Source organism: Loxodonta africana, chromosome 3 (assembly GCF_030014295.1).
Source record: "Loxodonta africana isolate mLoxAfr1 chromosome 3, mLoxAfr1.hap2, whole genome shotgun sequence".
Taxonomy (NCBI): Eukaryota; Metazoa; Chordata; class Mammalia; order Proboscidea; family Elephantidae; genus Loxodonta; species Loxodonta africana.
The window spans coordinates 145,486,676-145,512,108 of NC_087344.1; the positions used below are offsets into that span (position 1 = coordinate 145,486,676).

Genomic DNA, 25,433 nt, shown 5'->3' on the forward strand with positions numbered 1-25,433 from the left:
ACATACAAAAAGAAGAAAGAGCCAAAATCAGAGAACTGTCCCTACAACTTGAACAAATAGAAAGTGAGCAACAAAAGAATCCATCAGGCACCAGAAGAAAACAAATAATAAAAATTAGAGCTGAACTAAATGAATTAAAAAGAACAGAAAAACAATTGAAAGAATTAACAAAACCAAAAGCTGGTTCTTTGAAAAAATTAACAAAATTGATACACCATTGGCTAGACTGACTAAAGAAATACAGGAAAGGAAACAAATAACCCGAATAAGAAACGAGAAGGACCACATCACAACAGAACCAACTGAAATTAAAAGAATCATATCAGATTATTACGAAAAATTGTACTCTAACAAATTTGCAAACCTAGAAGAAATGGATGAATTCCTGGAAAAACACTACCTACCTAAACTAACACATTCAGAAGTAGAACAACTAAATAGACCCATAACAAAAAAAGAGATTGAAACGGTAATCAAAAAACTCCCAACAAAAAAAAAGCCCTGGCCCGGACGGCTTCACTGCAGAGTTCTACCAAACTTTCAGAGAAGAGTTAACACCACTACTACTGAAGCTATTTCAAAGCATAGAAAATGACGGAATACTCCCAAACTCATTCTATGAAGCCACCATCTCCCTGATACCAAAACCAGGTAAAGACATTACAAAAAAAGAAAATTATAGACCTATATCCCTCATGAACATAGATGCAAAAATCCTCAACAAAATTCTAGCCAATAGAATTCAACAACATATCAAAAAAATAATTCACCACGATCAAGTGGGATTTATACCAGGTATGCAAGGCTGGTTTAATATCAGAAAAACAATTAATGTAATCCATCACATAAATAAAACAAAAGACAAAAACCACATGATCTTATCAATTGATGCGGAAAAGGCATTTGACAAAGGTCAACACCCATTCATGATAAAAACTCTCACCAAAATAGGAATTGAAGGAAAATTCCTCAACATAATAAAGGGCATCTATGCAAAGCCAACAGCCAATATCACTCTAAATGGAGAGAACCTGAAAGCATTTCCCTTGAGAATGGGAACCAGACAAGGATGCCCTTTATCACCGCTCTTATTCAACATTGTGCTAGAAGTCCTAGCCAGGGCAATTAGGCTAGACAAAGAAATAAAAGGCATCCGGATTGGCAGGGAGGAAGTAAAATTATCTCTATTTGCAGATGACATGATCTTATACACAGAAAACCCTAAGGAATCCTCCAGAAAACTACTGAAACTAATAGAAGAGTTTGGCAGAGTCTCAGGTTATAAAATAAACATACAAAAATCACTTGGATTCCTCTACATCAACAAAAAGAACATTGAAGAGGAAATCACCAAATCAATACCATTCACAGTAGTCCCCAAGAAGATAAAATACTTAGGAATAAATCTTACCAAGGATGTAAAAGACCTATACAAAGAAAACTACAAAGCTCTACTACAAGAAATTAAAAAGGACAAACTTAAGTGGAAAAACATACCTTGCTCAAGGATAGGAAGACTTAACATAGTAAAAATGTCTATTCTACCAAAAGCCATCTATACATATAACGCACTTCCGATCCAAATTCCAATGTCATTTTTTAAGGTGATAGAGAAACAAATCACCAATTTCATATGGAAGGGAAAGAAGCCTCGGATAAGCAAAGCATTACTGAAAAAGAAGAAGAAAGTGGGAGGCCTCACTCTACCTGATTTCAGAACCTATTTTAGAGCCACAGTGGTCAAAACAGCCTGGTACTGGTACAACAACAGGCACATAGACCAATGGAACAGAATTGAGAACCCAGATATAAATCCATCCACATATGAGCAGCTGATATTTGACAGAGGACCAGTGTCAGTTAATTGGGGAAAAGATAGTCTTTTTAACAAATGGTGCTGGCATAACTGGATATCCATTTGCAAAAGAATGAAACAGGACCCATACCTCACACCATGCACAAAAACTAACTCCAAGTGGATCAAAGACCTAAACATAAAGACTAAAACAATAAAGATCATCGAAGAAAAAATAGGGACAACCCTAGGAGCCCTAATACAAGGCATAAACAGAATACAAAACATTACCAAAAATGACGAAGAGAAACCAGATAACTGGGAGCTCCTAAAAATCAAACACCTATGCTCATCTAAAGACTTCACCAAAAGAGTAAAAAGACCACCTACAGACTAGGAAAGAATTTTCAGCTATGACATCTCCGGCCAGCACCTGATCTCTAAAATCTACATGATTCTGTGAAAACTCAACCACAAAAAGACAAACAACCCAATTAAGAAGTGGGCAAAGGATATGAACACGCACTTCACTAAAGAAGATATTCAGGCAGCTAACAGACACATGAGAAAATGCTCTGGATCATTAGCCATTAGAGAAATGCAAATTAAAACTACGATGAGATTCCATCCACTCCAACAAGGCTGGCATTAATCCAAAAAACACAAAATAATAAATGTTGGAGAGGCTGCGGAGAGATTGGAACTCTTATACACTGCTGGTGGGAATGTAAAATGGTACAACCACTTTGGAAATCTATCTGGCGTTATCTTAAACAGTTAGAAATAGAACTACCATACAACCCAGAAATGCCACTCCTCGGAATATACCCTAGAGAAATAAGAGCCTTCACACAAACAGATATATGCACACCCATGTTTATTGCAGCTCTGTTTACAATAGCAAAAAGCTGGAAGCAACCAAGGTGTCCATCAATGGATGAATGGTTAAATAAATTGTGGTATATTCACACAATGGAATACTACGCATCGATAAAGAACAGTGACGAATCTGTGAAACATTTCATAACATGGAGGAACCTGGAAGGCATTATGCTGAGCGAAATTAGTCAGAGGCAAAAGGACAAATATTGTATAAGACCACTATTATAAGATCTTGAGAAATAGTATAAACTGAGAAGAACACATACTTTTGTGGTTACGAGGCGGGGAGGGAGGGAGGGAGGGAGAGGGTTTTTCACTCATTAATTAGTAGATAAGAACTGCTTTAGGTGAAGGGAAGGACAACACTCAATATATGGAAGATCAGCTCAATTGGACTGGACCAAAAGTAAAGAAGTTTCCAGGATAAAATGAATGCTTCAAAGGTCAGCGGAGCAAGGGCGTGGGTTTGGGGACCATGGTTTAAGGGGACTTCTAAGTCAATTGGCAAAATAATTCTATTCTGAAAACATTCCGCATCCCACTTTGAAATGTGGCGTCTGGGGTCTTAAATGCTAACAAGCGGCCATCTAAGATGCATCAATTGGTCTCAACCCACCTGGAGCAAAGGAGAATGAAGAACACCAAGGTCACACGATAACTAAGAGCCCAAGAGACAGAAAGGACCACATGAACCAGAGACCTACGTCATCCTGAGACCAGAAGAACTAGTTGGTGCCTGGCCACAATCAATGACTGCCCTGACAGGGAGCACAACAGAGAACCCCTGAGGGAGCAGGAGATCAGTGGGATGCAGACCCCAAATTCTCATAAAAAAACCATACTTAATGGTCTGACTGAGACTAGAGCAATCCCGGCGGCCGTGGTCCGCAAACCTTCTGTTGGCACAGGACAGGAACCATCCCCGAAGACAACTCATCAGACATGAAAGGGACTGGACAGTGGGTAAGAGAGAGATGCTGATGAAGAGTGAGCTAAGTATATCAGGTGGACACTTGAGACTGTGTTGGCATCTCCTGTCTGGAGGGGGGATGGGAGGGTAGAGAGGGTTGGAAGCTGGCAAAATTGTCAAGAAAGGAGAGACTGGAAGGGCTGACTCATTAGGGGGAGAGCAAGTGGGAGTACGGAGTAAGATGTATGTAAACTTATATGTTACTGACTTGATTTGTAAACGTTCACTTGAAGCTCAATAAAAGTTAATTTAAAAAAAATACCAGTATTACTACTAGCAGTTAGACTATGTGTATTCAAATTAAGATTTTTGCATCTCTATTTGTTCGTAGAATATATTTCAATAAGGATGCATGGTCAAAATACTGTGTTTTTTTTTTAATTGAACTTTAGATGAAGTTTACAGAACAAACTAGTTTCTCATCAAACAGTACACACACTGTTCCATGACATTGGTTAAAAATCCCATGACATGTCAACACTCTCCCTTCTCAACTCTGGGTTCCCTATTACCTGCTGTCCTGTTCCCTCCTACCTTCCAGACTCTGCCCCGGGGCTGGTGCATTCTTTTAGTCTTGTTTTTTTCCATGGGACTGTTCCATCTTCAGCTGAAGGGTGCACTTCAGGAGTGGCCTCATTACTGAGCTGAAAGGGTGTCCAGGGTCCATACTCTCAGGTTTTCACTTTCACCAGTCTCTGTCAGGCCAGCAAGTCTGGTCTTTCTTTTTGAGTTGGAATTTTGTTCTACATTTTTCTCCAGCTCTGTCTGGTCTCTCTATTGTGATCCCTGTCAGAGCAGTCAGTGGTGGTAGCTGGGCACCATCTAGTTGTACTGGACTCAGTCTGGTGGAGGCCGTGGTAGATGTAGTCCATTAGTCCTTTGGACTAATCTTTCCCTTATGTCTTTAGTTTTCTTCATTCTTCCTTGCTTCTGAAAGAGTGAGACCAGTTGAGCATCCCAGATTGCCAGTCTCAGGCTTTTAAGACCCCAGACACTACTCACCAAAGTAGAATGTAGAACATCGTCTTTATAAACTCTGTATGCCAACTGAGCTAGAGGTTCCCTGAGACCATGGTCCCCACAGCCCTCAGCCCAGCAATTCGGTCCCTCAGGTCCATGTGTCTATGGAGCTACAATGGGCTTGCCTTGTACAGGTTGTGCTGGCTTCCCCAGTATTGTGTGCTCTCTTAGCCTTCACCGGAATTACCACTTATCTATTGTCTATCAAGTGTTTTTCCATCCCCACCCCTCCCCTCCCTCATAAATGTCAAATATGATTTCTTTTTGTATGTAAACCTTTTCATGAAAATACTGTGTTCTTAAGTTATTTGCAATAATTCTTTTCTCTATGTGGTTATGCCACTATCTTGATATATAATTGGGTTCATTTGTTTCAATTTGGTACCAATTTTTAAGGATAGTTTTTTAATCTTTTTTTATTTTAATTTTAAATACATAATTTAAACTTGATCAGAGAAGTCTCAATTCCTTCCCTGTTCCCTCTACCCTATTACCTTATTCCCTGGTAGCGTAGTGGTTAAGAGCTCTGCTGCTAACCAAAAGGTCGGCAGTTCAAATTCACCAATGGCTCCTTAGAAACCCTACAGGGTGGTCCTACTCTGTCTTATAGGGTTGCTACGAGTTGAAGTCAACTCAACAGCAATGGGTTTTCTCATAGGTAATCATTTTTATTAACTTTTGGTTTATCATGACTCCATGGGTCAATTAGCTAAGTGTAAAAAGTAAAACCACTTATTGCTAGAAAATAAGTTGGTGAATTGCTTTATTATGGGGGCATAAGGAAAACCTTCCTACTTACAACTCAAAGTCCAGAAGCAATAAAAGAAAAAAAGAAAAGGATAAATTTGACTACCACATATGTATTCATACCACCACCACCCCCACCTAAAACATAAGGTTGTCCTGGGGCAATGCCATCAGATGGTGCAGTGGTTAAGAACTTGGCTGCTAACCAAAAGGTCAGCAGTTCAACCCACCAGCTGCTCCCTGGAAACTCTGTGGGGCAGTTCTACTCTGCCCTACAGGGTCGCTAAGGGTTGGAATCAATTCAACTGCAATGGATTTGGTTTGATTTTGGGACCACACCATACCAATGTAAAAGATTTTCATCACTTCTTTTTGTGGCTGCTTCATTTTATTCCATTGTGTGAATGCACAACTAGTCCCCTCCTGATAAGCATTCATGTTATTTTCAAACTTTTGCTATTACAAATAATGCCACCATGAATAACCTTGTCCATAAGTCATTTTGTATTTTTGCCAATGTATTTTTGGGACAGATTCCTGGAAGTGGAGCTGTTGGATGAAGGGGTAATTGCATATGTAATTTTTCAAGATATTGTCAAGTTCCCCTCTATTTTATATTCCCATCACCAATGTATGGGAGTATCTGCTTACTCATAGTCTCACCAGTAAAGTATGTGGTTAAACTTTTGATTTTTTGTGAATCTTATAGAAGAGAAGTAGTATCTCTTTTAGTCTGTAATTCCCTTATAAGTGACGTCAAACATCTTTCTTAATATTTAAGTATTTCTTCATAAAATATCTGTTCACTTCTTTTACCCATTTTGTTTTTGATCTATTTTTAGGAGATGCTTTTAGGTTGGAGATATTAGCTCTTCATGATATAAGTTGCAAATGTGTTTTTCCATTGTCTTATGATTTTGCTTTTCACGTTTTTTGACTTGCAAAAGGTTTTTTTTTTTTAATTTTTATATAGTGAAATTTATTCATTGTTTTTCTTTATTGCTTCTGGCCTTTGAGTGGTAGGTAAGAAGATTTTCCCTACTTCCAAGTTACAAAGAAATCCATCCACTTTATTTCTAATAATTTGTGTTTCACTTTATTTTTACATTTAGCTATCTGATCCATCTGGAATTTATCTTGTTGTATGGTGTGAGATTTCCAATTTTCACATAAGAATCAATATCCTAGGCATTAGTGGGCTGAAATGGACTGGTATTGGCCATTTTTAATCAGATAATCATGTAGTCTACTATTCTGGGAATGACAACTCAAAGAGGAATGGTGTTGCATTCATCGTCAAAAAGAACATTTCAAGATCTATCCTGAAGTACAACACTGTCAGTGATAGGATAATATCCATATGCCTACAAGGAAGACCAGTTAATACCACTATTATTCAAATTTACGCACCAACCACTAGGGCCAAAGATGAAGAAATAGAAGATGTTTATCAGCTGCCGCAGTCTGAAATTGATCGAACATGCACTCAAGATGCATTGATAATTACTGGCGATTGGAATGCGAAAGCTGGAAACAAAGAAGAAGGATCAGTAGTTGGAAAATATGGCCTTGGTGATAGAAAAGATGCCGGAGATCAAATGATAGAATTTTGCAAGACCAACGACTTCTTCATTGCAAATACCTTCTTTCACCAACATAAACGGTGACTATACACATGGACTTCGCCAGATGGAACACACAGAAATCAAATCGACTACATCTGTGGAAAGAGGCGATGGAAAAGCTCAATATCATCAGTCAGAACAAGGCCAGGGGCCGACCGTGGAATGGACCATCAATTGCTCATATGCAAGTTCAAGCTGAAAATGAAGAAAATCAGAGCAAGTCCACGAGAGCCAAAATATGACCTTGAGTATATCCCACCTGAATTTAGAGACCGTCTGAAGAACAGATTTGACACGTTGGACACTAGTGACCGAAGACCAGACGAGTTGTGAAATGACATCAAGAACATCATCCATGAAGAAAGCAAGAGGTCATTGAAAAGATAGGAAAGAAAGAAAAGACCAAGATGGATGTCAGAGGAGACTCTGACACTTGCTCTTGAGTGTCCAGCAGCTAAAGCAAAAGGAAGAATTGATGAAGTAAAAGAACTAAACAGAAGATTTCAAAGGGTCTCTCGAGAAGACAAAGTGAAGTATTATAATGACATGTGCAAAGAGCTGGAGATGGAAAACCAAAAGGGAAGAACACGCTCAGTGTTTCTCAAGCTGAAAGAACTAAAGAAAAAAATTCAAGCCTCGAGTTGCAGTAGTGAAGGATTCCATGGGGAAAATATTAAATGACGCAGGAAGCATCAAAAGAAGATGGAAGGAATACACAGAGTCATTATACCAAAAAGAATTAGTCGATATTCAACCATTTCAAGAGGTGGCATATGATCAGGAACTGATGGTACCGAAGGAAGAAGTCCAAGCTGCTCCAAAGGCATTGGTGAAAAGCAAGGCTCCAGGAACTGATGGAATATCAATTGAGATGTTTCAACAAACAGATGCAGTGCTGGAGGTGCTCACTTGTCTATGCCAAGAAATATGGAAGAGAGTTTCCTTGCCAACTGACTGGAAGAGATCCATATTTATGCCTATTCCCAAGAAAAGTGATCCAACCGAATGTGGAAATTATAGAACAATATCATTAATATCACACGCAAGCAAAATTCTGCTGAAGATCATTCAAAAGCAGCTGCAGCAGTATATCGACAGGGAACTGCCAGAAATTCAGGCCGGGTTCAGAAGAGGACGTGGAACCAGGGATATCATTGTTGATGTCAGATGGATCCTGGCTGAAAGCAGAGAATACCAGAAGGATGTTTACCTGTGTTTTATTGACTATGCAAAGGCATTTGACTATGTGGATCATAACAAACTATGGATAACACTGCGAAGAATGGGAATTCCAGAACACTCAATTGTGCTCATGAGGAACCTTTACATAGATCAAGAAGCAGTTGTTCGGACAGAACAAGGGGATACTGATTGCTTTAAAGTCAGGAAAGGTGTGCGACAGGGTTGTATTCTTTCACCATACCTATTTAATCTGTATGCTGAACAAATAATCCAAGAAGCTGGACTATATGAAGAAGAATGGGGCATCAGGATTGGAGAAAGACTCATTAACAACCTGCGTTATGCAGAGGACACAACCTTGCTTGCTGAAAGTGAAGAGGACTTGAAGCACTTACTAATGAAGATCAAAGACCACAGCCTTCAGTATGGATTACACCTCAACATAAAGAAAACAAAAATCCTCACAACTGGACCAATGAGCAACATCATGATAAACGGAGAAAAGATTCAAGTTGTCAAGGATTTCATCTTACTTGGATCCACAATCAACAGCCATGGAAGCAGCAGTCGAGAAATCAAAAGACGCATTGCATTGGGTAAATCTGCTGCAAAGAACCTCTTCAAAGTGTTGAAGAGCAAAGATGTCACCCTGAAGACTAAGGTGCGCCTGACCCAAGCCATGGTATTTTCAATCACATCATATGCATGTGAAAGCTGGACAATGAATAAGGAAGACGGAAGAAGAAATGACGCCTTTGGATTGTGCTGTTGGTAAAGAACACTGAATATACCACGGACTGCCAAAAGAACGAACAAATCTGTCTTGGTAGAAGTGCGGCCAGAATGCTCCTTAGAGGCAAGGACGGAGAGACTGCGTCTTACACACTTTGGACATGTCATCAGGAGGGATCAGTCCTTGGAGAAGGACATCATGCTTGGCAGAGTACAGGGTCAGCGGAAAAGAGGAAGACCGTCTACGAGGTGGATTGACACAGTGGCTGCAACAATGAGCTCAAACAAAACAACGATTGTAAGGATGGTGCAGGAACGGGCAGTGTTTCGTTCTTTTGTGCGTAGGGTCGCTATGAGTCGGAACCGACTCGACGGCACCTAACAACAACAACAACATGGTGTGAGAAAGGAGCCCTGGTAGCACATTGGTTAGGTGTTCGGCTGCTAACCAAAAGGTTGGCAGTTCGAATCCACCAGCCACTCCTTAGAAACCCTATGGGGCAGTTCTACTCTGTCCTATAGTCAGAATTGCCTCGACAGCAACGGGTTTGGTTTTTGTTTCTCTGATCCATTTGGAATTTATCTTGTTATATGGTGCAAGAAAAAGATCAATTTTATCTTTTTCCAAATGGCTATCCAGTTGACCCAACATGGTTTATTAAAACAGCCAGCTTTTCACCCACGTATTTGACACACTACCTTTATCATATACCAACGTTTCTGTATTCCTTAGATCTATTTCTAGATTTTCTATCTTATTCCATTGTTTGGGCCATCTATTCGTGTACCAGTACCACAGAATTTTATTACAGGATTCATACGTATTGCTCTCTTTGAAAAGTATGTATTATTGAATGCTCTCTGCCCAAGGTTGGAGATGTAGTAATTTTTTGCCTTAGTATTGGTCAACGGTTAATGTGCCCAGTGGCCTGCCAGTGCTGATAGTATAAATAGGCAGAACTGATGAAGCTAAGAACTCTGCAAAAACCTCACCTAGACTATTTCGGAACACTTCTCTGTATGTAGTGTAATGATTCAGAACACAGGCTTTAAAATCACGAGTGTGAATCCAGTTTAGGGTGTTTATTAACTGTACAAAGTTGATCTAGTCTATTGAGCTCTCTAAACCTTGGTTTCTTATAATGGTGACAAGACTATAGAATGTGGTGGTCTAGAAGACTAAATGAAATAACCCACGGCTGCCACAGAGTGTACTATTAGCTTGTGACTTATTTTCACAAAGCTGTTTTTAAGGTTACCATCTGGAGTTGTACCTTCTCTTCCCCCACCCTCACATTGTTTTCCATTCAAATACGTAATGCCTTTTTGGTAATTAGCACTTGTTTCCTCCAAGCAGTTAGGTTTCACTAGCTCTATCCTGGGTTTACAAAGGTGAAGCGATGATGAGCACTCAAAATCTTCACGCACAGAGGTCATATTTTAATCTTTTATTGCTATTTTATTTAAAAATGGACAGCCATTTATATATAACTCTTTCAATGGTACTCCCAGTACTGTATCTTTGTGATGCTTATTTATTTTTTTATGTGACATTTATTTTTATTTTTTCTGTGAAATAGAAAATTTGTGCTATTTTGAGAAAGAGCAAAGAGTTATTTACCTAGCAAGTCTTTTTTGGAGGGTGCTCAGCTCAATTGGCATAACAAATTGGCATAACAAAATTTGTAAAGAAAATGTTCTACATCCTACTTTGGTGAGTAGTGTCTGGGGTCTTAAGAGCTTGTGAGCCGCCATGTAAGATAGATACATCTTCTGGTCCCATCCCATCTGGAGCAAGGGAGAATGAAGAAAAGCATAGACACAAGGGAAAGATCAGTCTAAAGGACTAATGGACCACAACTACCACAACATCTACCAGACTGAGTCCAGTACAACTAGATGATGCCCGGCTACCACCACTGACTGCCCTGACAAGGATCACAACAGAGAGTCCCAGAGAGGGCTAGAGAAAGATGTAGAACAAAATTCAAACTCACACACACACAAAAAGGGACCAGATTTACTGGTCTGACAGAGACTGGAGAAACCCCAAGAGTATGGCCCCCAGACACCCTTTTAGCTCAGTAATGAAGTCACTCCTGAGGCTCACCCTTTAGTCAAAGATTAACCAAAAAAAAAAAAAAAAAAAAACCCAGTGCCATTGAGTCGATTCCGACTCATAGCGACCCTATAGGACAGAGTAGAACTGCCCATTAGAGTTTCCAAGGAGTGCCTGGTGGATTTGAACTGCCGACCCTTTGGTTAGCAGCTGTAGCACTTAACCACTACGCCACCAGGGGTTCCAGTCAAAGATTAGACAGGCCCATAAAACAAACAACACAGGTAGTTCAACCATGCGTAAGAGACTAAATAGGCACACCAGCCCAGGGGCAAGAATGAGATTGCAGGAGGAGACAGGAAAGCTGGACGAATGGTTGAGAAGGGGAGAGTGTTGACACTCAGGATTGGGAACCAATGTCACAATACAATATGTGTATTAATTGCTTAACGAGAAACTAACTTGCTCTGTAACCTTTCACCTAAAGCACAATTAAAAAAAATTTTTTTTTGGAGGGAATAAAAATGGTAATTTAAAGTACTTACTGTTGTGGAGCTCTTAATAAGATATTTCTTCTGCAAAAGTGAGGGAGAAGTGATGAGCTGTAGCATTCCTCTGGGCTTATTTTAGTACTAAGCAAAATAAAGGCATTAACTAAAACCCTGCTGGGTGAACAAAGTTTATAAACCAGTTCCCTTATTCGGTCACCTCTAGGTCCCATTGAAAGAAACAATGTTCTCCTTAAAAAAAGAAGAAAAATAGGTACTTTAAAATCTAATTAAAATATTCCTCAAGTGCATTTTTAATATCATAATTAAGTGTTGGTGCCATTTACAGTAAAAATGATTGCATTTTTCCTCAAGTGATAATTTTTATTTCAGAGTTTCTACCTGAAAGGTAACTTTAATCATTTTCCGGTTGACTTTAACATTTGAAAGCAGCGATTAAACCTCTACTACTTGTGGTAATGAAAATATATGGGCTGCCTGGAGGTCTAGGTATGAACTAAATAACTTGGCATATGCTGGATGCTTCAGGCCAAATTTCTTAAAGGTTTTGAATGAAATGTACTCTGAGTTCTCTCCAGCTATTTCCTGAAAGAGCTTGGAAGCATCAAGATCTGGCACTCCAAAAGCTGCCCGCAGTATAGAAGTTAACTCCTTTTCTGTTATGAAACCATCCTTATCAAGATCAAAAAGCTTAAAGGACATTTTCAGAATCTTTTTAGTGTTGTCAGGGTTGCACAGGACAGTCAGGCCTATCACATACTCTCTGAAGTCTATGCTGCCATCATTATTTCTGTCAAAGAGGGCAAAAAGTTGTTGCAGGGGTTTTGAAACTGGGAGTTTTAAGAAGCTTGCAAACTCTTCAATTCCTATCTTTCCTCCTTTTGAGGCAACTGCAATTGCAGCATATTCATCCAAACGCTGATGAATATTATCCCAATCTAACTTCAATTTCTGGCTAATTTTCGTAAATTCCACCAAACCGGCTTCCATGGGTAGTTGAAGGTGACCTGCAGAAATCATCAGTTTGCAGTCTTCGTAAGTGTGATCTGTCACTGGCACGCCCAGAGCATTTGCCATGTTGATCCGCACTGCATTGGCAAAGAGGATGGGATCTTCTTTTTCGTCATCATTTGGGGTATAAACAGACATAAACTCAACTGTCACCCTAGTGAAGAGTTGACTCAGGGTCAGCATAAAGACCTGTAATGCTGAAAACCCCTGCCAGGTCCAGGTCACCGTGTCCAGGGTGTTTGGGTACCTGAGCAGCACTGGCTGCACCGGAACACCTGGAGAGAAGGCCCCAAGTTTAAAAGTGACCAGACAGGAGCGATTAGTACACACTCCTTCTGGGAAAATCAGGATCTGTGGCCACTTCTTTCCGGATGTCACGCGCCTCACGATTTCTTTCCGGGTACTCCTCCTGGAATTGGGGTCATCCCGGGTCACAAGTACTGGCTGCGTGGACAGCATGACTTTCCCAACCCCTGGGATCCTCATGTTTCCACTAGCTGAGACCACGGATGGCAATCCTGCCACAACACAGGCGATTACGTCAAAGAAGGTGGTGTGCGGCGCCACCACTAAGATGGGGGCCTCGTCTCGTGTTGCCTTTTTCCCTTTCACTTTAACCACGAACCCCACCAAAAAGAGCATAGCCCGAAACAGGAACTTAAGAGCTGGTTGCGTCAGTTGTCTTCTCCAATTCGAGGCGGGCTGGGCAGGTTGAATAGGACGGCCAATGGTGGCAAGTGTGGCCACGGGCCAGATGAAGATGAAGAGGAAGGCGATGCAGGACACCCGCACAGGCACCAGCACAACCCCCAAGAGGATGGTGCGCACCCAGCCCCAGGCACTGATGCGCACCTGGTGCACAAAGGGGTTGGCCACCGCCGGTGGGTATAAGGACTTGCTCCTCAACTGGATGCGCCTGGATTCCCATGGCTCTGCTTCAGAGGCCGCCTCCATCACCTTGTCCCCTCCACGGGCGACTCGGAGTCCTTGGTGAGCGAGTCATGTAGCCCACTTTGCCCGTAGCCTCTGGGGGCGGCACCCGTGGCTCGCCCCTCCCCCACATCGCGGTGCTTTTTCTGTTCGCGCATAATTAGAACTTGGAGACAATTGTGGGTTAATAGGAAATGTTCCGTTACTTTTAAAATCGGAAAAATCAAAGACGGCAAATTATGTAACAGAAGAATTAGAATAATTTCAACAGAAAAATGGTGTTTTTTTGTTTTTTGGAAACATCTTGCTTCTAACATATACGCTTAGTAGGGTTTTCAAGGCCGTGACCTTTCAGAAGCAGATCCCACGCCTTTCTTTCAAGGCACCTCTGGGTGCGTTCAAACTACCAACCTTTTGGTTAGTAGTCCAGCACTTAATCCTTTGTGCCACCCAGGGAATAGATGAATATTAATCGCAACTTTTAAAATTTAAATGCCACTGAGCCCTGGTGGTTCAGTGGTTAAGAGCTCGGTTGCTAACCAAGAGGTGGGCAGTTGAAATCCACCAGTCACTCTTTGGAAACGGCATGAGGCAGTTCTACTCTGTCCTATAGGGTCACTATGAGTCAGAATCGACTCCATGGCAACAGGTTTGGGTTTTTTTAACCAGTAAAGTTTACCTACTTTACTGGTTTTGGCAGCTGGTAAGTCAAATCTATTTACTCCCCCTACAAATTAATTTCTAAGGAGGTAGTAAGGTGTCTTTATCCTAAGAAGTGTAGCTGATGGCACCCTTGAGCCTGCGTATTTGTTAGAAGCACTTTTTCCACATTTATTGGAAAAATTGGAGCATATCATTATAATAGGCTAGAATTGGCTGTGGCATGTTGGGTTTATGTTCTTAACAGTAGTCCACAAGAACCAGTCAGCGTTCCAAAGTGACATAAGTAACAACAACAACAAACCTTAAAATCACATTTGTCCATGACAGGTTTTAGTTAAGTCAGGATTACTTTGAGTGTCCACACACAGTCAACTGTCTGCTCCTTCTTTTGTGAGCAGCAAAGTGATCTGAAGTGATCAAGAGGGAAACAGAGCTCGTGTGAACCAGACTTTCTGTAGCACTTGCAGCTTTAGTAATGCTGTAGAGAATATTCCTGTATTTACTAATTGCTAACTTAAATTCATTTTCCAAGATTTAAAAGTCAAATTTTAAGTTTCTGAGAGATGTTTCCATTTTTTGGAGCATACCAAGTTACAAATGAAACAGGAAGAGCAGTGTGGCTGCCAAAGCCTGTTAAAAAGAATGTGATCTAACTGGAAAGATCATGGGCTTTACAATCAGATTGATCTAGGTCAGGTTCTGGCTTTAACACTTATACTGTGGGCATTGGCCAAGTTACTTGTTGTCTTAGTTATCTAGTGCTGCTATAACAGAAATACCACAAGTGGATGGCTTCAACAAACAGAAGTTTATTCTGTCACAGTCTAGTAGGCTGGAAGTCCAAATTCAGGTGTCAGCTCCAGCGGAAGGCTTTGTTTCCCTCTTGGCCCTGGAGGGAGATCCTTGTCATCTTCCCCTGGACTAGGAGCTTCTCAGTGCAGGGACCCCAGGTCTAAAGGATGCGCTCTTCTCCTGGTATTATTTTCTTGGTGGTATGAGGTCCCCATTTCTCTCTGCTTGCTTCTCTCTTTTATATCTCAAAAGAGATTGACTTAAAACACAATCTAATCCTGTAGATTGAGTCCTGTCTCATTAACATAACTGCCGATAATCCCACCTCCTTAACATCATAGAGGTAGGATTCACAACACATAGGAAAATCACATCAGGTGACAAAATGGTGGACAATCACACAATACTGGAAATCACAGACTAGCCAAGTTGACACACATTTCTGGGGGGACACAATTCAGTCCATGACACTTGTTAAACCTCATTTTCACATCTGTAAATTGATGATATTTCCTACCTTGCAATGTTGCTATGAGGCATAGATATAATGTATGTAGACAACTGGGCTTTTATTGTAAATACAAGTTGCTAGGATACAATATTAAGAATTCTTAGAACATTCCACTCTCTTCTGTCACTTTCAGAGCTAAGCTGAGTGAGGGAGACATTCCTTTCACCAACTTAGGACTTGTTTGAGAACACAGTTGTAGTCTCTAAGGAGTTGTGATTTGGCAATGTTATTATTTCCCATACCGAAGGAGAGCAACCCAAGAGAATGAGTAGTAGTCCCTTGAGCTGGTATCATTTCTCTCTTCTGTAACTCTTCCCACTCTTATTTGTAATGTTTCTTTCTACTCTTGAACCATTAATTTAACTGCATTCCATGTATGCCCCTTAAAGGAAAGTTCACTATTACCATGTCACCTACTTTTATCCCCCATAGTGCCTAGCAGTGTGTCAAATGTATTATTTACTCATTAAGCCAATAGCTGAGTGCCTACAATGTGTCACACTCTTATTCTAGATGCTAGCTACACATCAGTTAACAAGGCAGTAGAAAATCCCTGTCTTGTGGAGTTCATATTCTAGTGCACATAGGAAGTACAGTATTCAATTCTAATTGCATTGAATGGCACAAAAGGACATTTTGATCCTTTTTCTAAACCTCTCAGTTATTAAGCTGGAGATTTAAGGCAAGTATTTTAATGGATGTGCTTCCCTACTTTGCAATGTTTGGCATGTATATATATATATATATATATATAGCCACATCCTCCCTTGGTTGATGTGGCAAGATGAGTCAGTTTTTAAAAACAGTTAAATCTTCTCTCTATGAGTAATATATTTCATCTAGACATATTAATTTAAACATATTTGCCTTCAATTTAATAGATACACTATAAATTCAAGATTTGGTAATATAATCTTTTAATGGTTAAAAAATAGTAAAAAGAACTTTTAAACAATAAAATGAAAAATTATATCATTGCAGGTTTGTCTTTTAATATGGCACAGCTAATCTTTAATATACATTTGAAAAAGGCACCATATGTAAACAGGGTAAAGAAAGCAAAAAACCAAATCTGAGCTACTTTCCCTAACTTCATTCTTCACAAGTGTATACCTTTTAAGGCAGGCGCTTTTCTGTGCAAAATACAACTAAAGAAAATCAACATTATATTCTATGTTCGCGCGCTCTCACATTTTTTTCAATACCATTTATACCAGTATATTTATGACAAAGCATATTAAGACAATTTTCCCTAATAAAACTTAAAGAAGTCGATGAACAATTTTTAGAAATTATTTAGAGATTTCATTACGGACCCTCAGAGAAGATATAGAAAAGTCAATCTTTTTTTCTCGTTTCTTCTTTTAGAAATGTCCATATCAACTTGTTCACTATGTCAGGCTGGTCTTGTTGAAGCCAATGACTGGCTTCTGACAAAATAGTTAGCCTGAAATAGTTTTTAACATAAATCTTTGTGACTTCAGCCATCTCAACCTCCATAAATGCATCTCTCTCTCCCCAAAGGAGTAGTGTTGGAGTGGTCACCATGTGATGTTTGAGGGGCAGGCAGCTATAAAACAAACAAACAAACGAGAAAACCACGTGGGCTTGCAGCTCATTGTAAAAGTTAAAATAACCTTTTCCATAACACTCCATCAGGTCATGCATTCTCAATGTCGCCCCCCAAAGGGGCAAAAATTGATTCCAGGGGCGGTGTGTGTGTGAAAAAATCTTATTGTTTCTATATATAAAGCATGGATATATGTGCAGTACATAAACAGATACATAGCATATCTGTGATATTAAAATTTCATGGGACAAGGATGATTAGGAAAAAAAGGTCTAACAAGTCTTTCTTTTTAAAAAAAGGAGGTGATAATGAGAAAAAGGTTGAGAACAGTGCATTAGGCAATTAATCTGTACAATAAAAGATTTAAAAGGCTATTTAAGAAAGGGTCCAATAAAATTTTAAATTAGACGAGGCGAACAAAATTTCTAATGAAAGCTATAAACGGAATACGAAAGTTACCACTATGAGGAATAATTTGCTTCAAAAGCATACCAGAAGTAATGACTGTTGTGATGAAAAAGAAGCTTTGAACTGTATTACTGTTTAAGTATATTTTATGTTGTTTGTCATATAATTTGATGCATTTTATGTGAAATTTAGAATTGAGAAGTTAGAAGAAGTATATGGACTGAGCTTTAATATTACCGTTGCCCGTTGCCGTTGAGTCAATTCCAACTCATAGCAACCCTATAGGATGGAGTAGAACTGCCCTATAGAGTTTCCAAGGAGTGCCTAATGCATTCGAACTGCCGACCTTTTGGTTAGCAGCCGTAGCACTAAACACTACACCACCCAGGTTTCCTTTAATATTGCCTGATACTATATTTATTTCGCAAGATTTTTTTCTAAAATAAAGTTTTTATTGTGTATTTTCTTAAATATAGAAAAGCATAAAGAATAAAAATTAAATCATGCATAATTTCATCATCAAAAGATAACCTTTTAGTGATTTTCTATACATGTAATTGAACCCATATGATACAATACAATAAATGTACATAACATATACAAAATACATATGCAAATGTCATGTTATATCTAGATTTTCTCATTTCATAATATTTTTTCAAAAATTATTGTAAAATATACTATTTTATGGTATAAAAACAAAAAACCAAGCCCACTGCTGTCAATCCCGACTCATAGAGACCCTATAGGACACAGAGTAGAACTGCCCCATAGAGTTTCCAAGGCTATAATCTTTATAGAAGCAGATTGTCACATCTTTCTCCCATGGAACAACTAGTGGGCTGGAACGGCTGACCTTTTGGTTAGCGGTAGAGTGCTTTAACCACTGCACCACCATGGCTCCTAGATTTTATGGTATAATAAGCTATAAATGACTAACTGTTCCCCTATAATTGACAATTTTCACTTGTTTTAAGTAATGCTATGATGAGCATTTTGTGCTGAAATCTTTGTTGGCATTTCAGATAATTTCCTTGGGCTAAGCTCTGCAAGTGGGATTTGCTGAGCTAAACGGTATAAATATTTTTAAAGCTTTTGACACCTTTCCTTTTTCAGAAGAGTAAGATGGTATTAATTACACTCCTCTTGACTAAGAATGAGAATGCACATCCAATTAGACATCTCCAGCACTGTGTCACGTTTTTGGTAGTTATCAGAAAGCTTGACTTGTGGTTACTTCAGGTTGATAACAATATGCTGCTGGAATACCCACCAGGGACTGAACTTTTGACTCCCATGGAAGTGACCATCATTTGGTTGTGACGCTGCTAAAAATTAGGTTCTTTGTAAACAGGTAAGCCAACAGAAAAGTGTATTCTATACATAAGTATTGATGGATGGACTGCTACGCAAACTTCCAAAGCCACATAAATTCTACAGTACATAAAATATTCAAAGCTAAAAAAATTTCTAACATCTATTTGCATATTTTTAGCAATATCTGTGCATATAGTAACTGAATCAGTAAGGTAAGGGAGTTTTAGATTATTAGTCAAAGAATAAAGAGTAATATAAAATCCTCACCAGGTCAAATTGGGAATAAAAGGCTTCTGGAAAACTAAAGAAACACATATTCTCTGGTCCTGATGTTTCAAACTGTTAAATTTCACATGAAATAGGAGCCCTGGTGGTGCAGTGGTTAAGAGCTCCGCTGTTAACCAAGAAGTCAGCAATTTGAACCTACCAGCTGCTTCTTGGAAACCCTATGGGGCAGCTCTACTCTGTCCTACAGGATCTCTATGAGTTGGAATCAACTTGATGGCAACTTTTTTTTTTAAATAAGTTACATATAAAATAAGGGAAAAAAATTAAATATTTTAAGAAAGTAGGTTTTAGTATGTTGAATAACTTATTAGAAAACACTTGATAAAACAGTTTGATTAGAAAAATAATTATTTTAGTCAAGCACAGAAGCAATTTGAAAAATCTAAAAGTCTGTAACAAGTAGTGACTTGCCCCATATTGTTAACCAATTAACCTATGAAAAGGTTTTTTTAACTTAACTATTTCAAATTAGTCTGAATTTAACATATTGTTTTCCTCTAAACTCTGAGCTATCAGCTGGTTTATAAGTATTAAGGCAGTGATTTTCAGAGTGTTACACACTCCATCATTACTTTTGCATGTGGACATATTTTACTACTTTCATTAAAAGTAAAGTAGCAGATAATAGCATCCACATATTCACTACCCAGCTTAAGAAATAAAAACATTGCAGATATAACTGCATCTTTCTGCTTACCTTCCTTTCGTTTGTCTCCTTCCCCTCACCATAAGGCAGCATCAGCGTCAACTGTGAACTTACTACGAGTGCAGATTCCTGGGCCCCACTCCAGACATACTGAACCAGAAGTTTTAACAAGCCTTCCAGGTGATTCTGATACACACTAAAGTTTAAGAAACACTAGTCTAGGAGTAATCATTATATAAGCTGAATTTGATTCTTGCCAAATCATATCAGAAAAGGAGATTGAAAATTAGTGGAGCTAAAATTCTAATTCAAGAAGTTAGAAAAAGAAAAGCTTAGAATTATGCATTCGTTACTGTGATTATTTGATTAATGTCTGTCCCACTAGGCTACAAGCTTTGAGGTGTCAGAGACCTTGTCATTACAGTATCCCGATATTAGATTAGAAGGAAGATAATTTCAATTACGTAAAAGCAAAAATTAATATAATAAAAAACAGACACAATAGATAGAATCAACAAAACCAAAAGCAGTTTCTTTGAAAAGACTGTTAAAATCAATAAGCTTTGGTAAGATTGGTCAAAAAAAAAAAAAAAAAAAAGGCACAAATAATATAAGGAATCAGGAATATAAACATGTAAAACTATACATTCCTAAGTATTAGTCCACATTTTGATATTATCATTTTGTTCTAAGCTTTACTAATTTCCATTATGGTGTTTTTCTTTGACCTGTGAGTTATTTAGAAGTGTTTTCAAATTTCTGGATATATGGAGTTTGGTTTTTGTTTTTTTTTTTTAATTTTGTTTTGTTTTTATTTTCTAACTGCATTGTGTTCAGAGAACATAATCTATATGATACTGAATCTTCAGTATTGGTTAAGATTTGCTTTTTTGTCCAGTATGTAATCAGTCTTTTCAGATGTTCCTTATGTGCTTAAAAATGAGTATTTTCTAGTTTTGGGGTGCAGGATTCTAAAGTTGTCCATTAGCTCCAGCCCATTCTCATACCATGCCTTCTTCTTGCCCTCACTCTCCGCGCTCCAGCCACATTGGCCTTCACTGTGTTCCTTGAGACCACAATCAGCCATTCTCCCACACAATTTTGGGACATGCTGTTTCCTTTTTCTGGAATGCTAGCTGCCCCACTCCCAGCCTTGTCTAGTCAACACCTAACTCATCTTCCACTTCTTTGTTTAAACATCATTTCTCCAGAGAAGACTTCTTTGACCTCTCCCTCCACCCCAGTCTAGGCCAGGCTCTTTTGCAAATACACTTTCTTAGAACCCCATGACTTTCTTTCAAAGCTTTTGTGTTAGCTTAGAATTATGCATTCATTACTGTGATTATTTGGTTAATGTCAGTCCCATGAGGCTACAAGTTTTGTGAGATCAGGGTCCTTGTCTAGGTTTGCTCATTACAGTATCATGAGTGCTAGCATGGTCTAGAACATAGAAAACAGTAAGTATTTATCGAATGAATAAATGACCATTTTAAAAAATTACTAAAAATAGACATCTATTCATAGTAATCCAAAGGGAGTAAAGAAGTAGATAAAGTGAAGAATAAAACAAATGACAGCTATGTGGGGATGGGGGAGAGGGGTTTCATTAAACTATTCTAACCCTGGTGGCGTAACGGTTAAGAGCTACGGCTGCTAACCAAGAAGTCGACAGCTCGAATCCACCAGGTGCTCCTTGGAAACCCTATGGGGCACTTCTGCTCTGTTCTTTACAGTCACTATGAGTCAGAATTGACTCGACAGCAATTTTTTTTATCCCTGTGTTTGAAATTTTCATAAAAATTATTATGCAACTTATTAAATAGAGTACTTTATTTGAGTCTTTGGATAAGAGATGAACTTAATCTTAAAAATAAAGCCTCAGCTCTTTAGGATCAGACTGAAATATTTTATTTAACTATAAAGAAATTATACAAACCTGAAGATATTTCTGTAATGGTTAATTGGGCCAGTTAATGCTCCAGGCTGAGAAAAAACGTAAATATAAGCTTCAAGATCTTCTGTTGTTAATCGACATCCCTTTCTTCCAATGCCAGTGCTGTGACTGGTAAAGAGATGTTTCAAAGCCTAATTTAAATGAAGAGAGAATAATTAATACTTTCCAGTTATCTAATAATGAACTGAATTCTTGGCTTTTGAAAGGGAATGAGGGACAGTGGGCAGTGACAACTCCTGGTTTCTGCCATAGCCAGGCTAAGGGATCTCACTGTTTACAAACACATTTTATGCATTTCGCTTTCCTGACTTTTTAAAAAATATTCTTTCCTTCTAGTCTCCCAAGCACTCTTCACTTTTGTGAAGAGCATTCTGCCTTCTCAGTGCCTATTCAAATCCTACAAGGCCTAGCCACAGTGCTACTCCCACCCTGAACCAAAAAACCAAACCCGTTGCTGTTGAGTCATAGTGACCTATAGGACAGAGTAGAACTGCCCCATAGGGAGTTCTGAAGCTGTAACCTTTACGGAAGCAGACTGCCACATCTTTCTCCCTTGGAGCAGTTAGTGGATTCAAACTGTGGACCTTTAGGTTAGCAGCTGAGCACTTAACCACTGTGCCACCAGGGCTCCCTTTCCCTCAAGTCTTCCTTAATGTTCCAACTTAACAATAGTTTCTTCACTTTTTCACAATCAACCCTCTTCCCCACCATAGAGCTTTTTTTTTTTTGGTATCAATATTGCTCAAACTTTTTTGAGCTCAACCCAGAGTAAGAGATACATTTTACATCACAATCCAGTTCGCACCCATACAGTATATATAACTAAAAACAGCTCTTTAATTATAGTGTGCACTAATATTTTCTATTCAATTCTGTCCTACTTCATTTTTTAAAATTCGAATTGCAAAGATTTCGTGACTCATTGATGGATCCCCACCCATGATCTGAAAAACACTGTTCTATACCAGCGTTTCTCAAAGTATGGGTTTAAACCATCTGCATCAGAATCACTGGGATGTTTTATCTAAAATGCAGATCCTTCAGCCTAAAAATACACTTGGAAGGTATGAAATGACATATACATGAAGTGATTGCACCATTATTCATAACAAGAAAAGACCGAAAACAAGCAAATGTTCATCAGAGGGGGACTGGCTGAGTAAACGATGGCATATTATATTATTTAAAAAATAGTGTATTACAAAAGTAAATGAAGACAATCTCTGTAGGCTGATATCGAGTGATCTCTAGAATATATTGTTAAGTGGCGGGGGGGAAGCAAGGGTGGAAAGTAGTGTTTTATGTTCCCTTTTGTGTAAGGAAGGAAGGGGTGGGGGACAAATATATACATATTTGCTTGTATTTTAAGAAAGAAACAATAGAAAGATAAACTAAAAACTAATCAAAGTAGTTTCCCATGGCAGAGGGTGGGAACAGGGTAGAGGAAAGAGAGAAGCAAGTGAGACTTCCCTGAATGTACCTTATTTTAGAGTTATCACTTGAAACCATGCATGTGTTTTCTATAAACTCACAGAATTAAAAATCCTGTAGTCTGAAATTTGGTTTGGAAATACAAGTGTGAATTCATGACATATTTTTCTTTCTAAAAAAAAAATATGTATGTCCAAATTCTGTCCAATGGCAAGACCTAGAAGCAATGAAAACTCAGTAGCAATGATCACCTTGACACCCAGATTGTGATCTCTGGGGCAGGGAATAAAAATGGTGTTGTTATTGGATTGCCATCGAGTCAATTCCGATGCATGGTGACCCCACGTGTGCAGAGTAGAACTATATCAGAGTGTTTTCAAGGCTTTGACCTTTTGGAAATAGATCGCCAGGCCTGTTTCCTAACATGGGGCAATTTGGGCATCAAAAGAATGATTGTAATTGATTGATACATATCAAATATTCTTAAAAATCATGAGCTCATAATGATATACAAACAAAACCCCTCACTGGACATCACTGAAGATTTTTAGGGCACTAATTCATTACTCTAAAATTGATTAATAAGTGGAAAGAATAAGCATTTGACCTGTTATTCTTGTGTAACCTGTATTTCAGAATAACCAAACAGTAGATGTGGAAAAGTTCTTTACAGAGGAATTCCAGTTAATAAAAGCAAAAAGAATGATTAAAAAAAAAAAAAAAAAAACATTGCTGTTGAGTCGATTCTGACTCATAGCAACCCTGAAGGACAGAGTAGAACCGCTCCATAGAGTTTCCAAGGGGTGTCTGGTGGATTCGAACTGCCGACCTTTTGGTTAGCAGCCATAGCACTTAACCACTGTGCCACCAGGGTTTCAAAAATATATATATAGAATGAGAAAAATCACTGTTTTGCACACCTTAATGAAATAATGGATCCAGGCAATGATCCCCCCAGGAGTCTGTCAGTTTGTAGTACTGTGGGGGCTTGCGTGTTTCTGTGATGCTGGAAGCTATGCCACTGGTATTCAAATACCAGCAGGGTCACCCATAGTGGACAGGTTTCAGCTGAGCTTCCAGACTAAGACAGACTAGGAAGAAGAACTAGGTGGTCTACTTCTGAAAAGAACTAGCCAGTGTAAACCTTTTGAATAGCAGTGGAACATTGATATAGTGCCAGAAGATGAGCCCTTTGGGTTGGAAGGAAATGCCTCCTCAAAGTAGAATTGACCTTAATGATGTGGATGGAATCAAGCTTTTTCTGATGTGGCACGTCTCAAAAGAAAAAGAAACAGCTGCAAACATCCATTAATAATCGGAACCCGGAATGTACGAAGTATGAATCTAGAAAAATTGGAAATTGACAAAAATGAAATGAAACACATAAACATCGATATCATAGACATTAGTGAGCTGAAATGGACTGGTATTGGCCATTTTGAATCAGGCAATCACATGGTCTACTATACCTGAAACGACAACTTGAAGAGGAATGGTGTTGCATTCATCGTTAAAAAGAACATTTCAAGATCTATCCTGAAGTCAACACTGCCAGTGATAGGATAATATCTATACCCTACAAGAAAGACCAGTTAATACAACTATTATCAAAATTTACACACCAACCACTAAGGCCAAAGATGAAGAAATTAAAGACTTTTACCAACAACTGCAGTCTGAAATTGACACAACATGCAATCAGGATGTATTGATAATTACTGGTGATTGGAATGCCAAAGTTAGAAACATAGAAGAAGGACCAGTAGTTGGAAAATATGGCCTTGGTGATAGAAATGATGCTGGAGATCCCATGATAGAATTTTGCAAGACCAACAACTTCTTCATTGCAAATACCTTTTTTTCCACAACACAAATGGCAACTATATATGTGGACCTCACCCGTGGAATACACAGCAATCAAATCAACTACATTTGTGGAAAGAGATGGTGGAAAAGCTCAATATCATCAGTCAGAACAAGGCAAGGGACTGACTGCTGAACAGACCATCAGTTGCTCATATGCAAGTTCAACTTGAAATTGAAGAAAGTAGAACAAGTCCACAAGAGCCAAAGTACAACCTTGAGTATATCCCACCTGAATTTAGAGACCATCTCAAGACTAGATTTGATGTGTTGAACACTAATGACCAAAGACTACACCAGTTATGGAATAACATCAAAGACATCATATGTGAAGAAAGCAAGAGTTCATTGAAAAGACAGGAAAGAAAGAAAACATCAAAACGGGTGTCAGAAGAGACTCTGAAACTTGCTCTTGAATGCAGAGTAGCTAAAGCGAAAGGAAGAAATGATGAAGTAAAAAATCTGAACAGAAGATTTCAAAGGGCAGCTCGAGAAGACAAAGTATCATAATGACATGTGCAAAGACCT

At 38.8% G+C, this 25,433-nt stretch overlaps 2 protein-coding genes across 2 annotated transcripts in view; both read right to left on the minus strand.

Annotated features, from left to right (window-relative positions):
• Positions 1-4,518: 4,518 nt before the first annotated feature.
• On the minus strand, positions 4,519-13,486 carry LOC100659656 (lysophosphatidylcholine acyltransferase 2B-like). The gene is made up of 2 exons (XM_010598113.1): positions 11,972-13,486; positions 4,519-4,524 (listed from the first exon to the last, which is right to left on the minus strand). Exons 1-2 carry the CDS (start codon positions 13,484-13,486, stop codon positions 4,519-4,521), a joined length of 1,521 nt encoding a protein of 506 aa, XP_010596415.1.
• A 2,818-nt stretch (positions 13,487-16,304) lies between these two features.
• EPHX4 (epoxide hydrolase 4) overlaps positions 16,305-25,433 on the minus strand; it is a 34,720-nt gene continuing 25,591 nt past the window's right edge. Inside the window, exons 6-7 of the mRNA XM_003418484.4 lie at positions 21,594-21,742; positions 16,305-16,998 (exon numbers count right to left, since the gene is read on the minus strand). Coding sequence (XP_003418532.1) covers positions 16,767-16,998; positions 21,594-21,742 — 381 coding nt within the window. The 3' untranslated portion in view covers positions 16,305-16,766. The remainder of the gene's footprint in view (positions 16,999-21,593; positions 21,743-25,433) is intronic.

What these genes read in the sequence shown, in the direction of transcription:
- LOC100659656 (XM_010598113.1), bottom strand. Translation starts at nt 13,486, where the DNA reads ATGGAGGCGGCCTCTGAAGCAGAGCCATGGGAATCCAGGCGCATCCAG.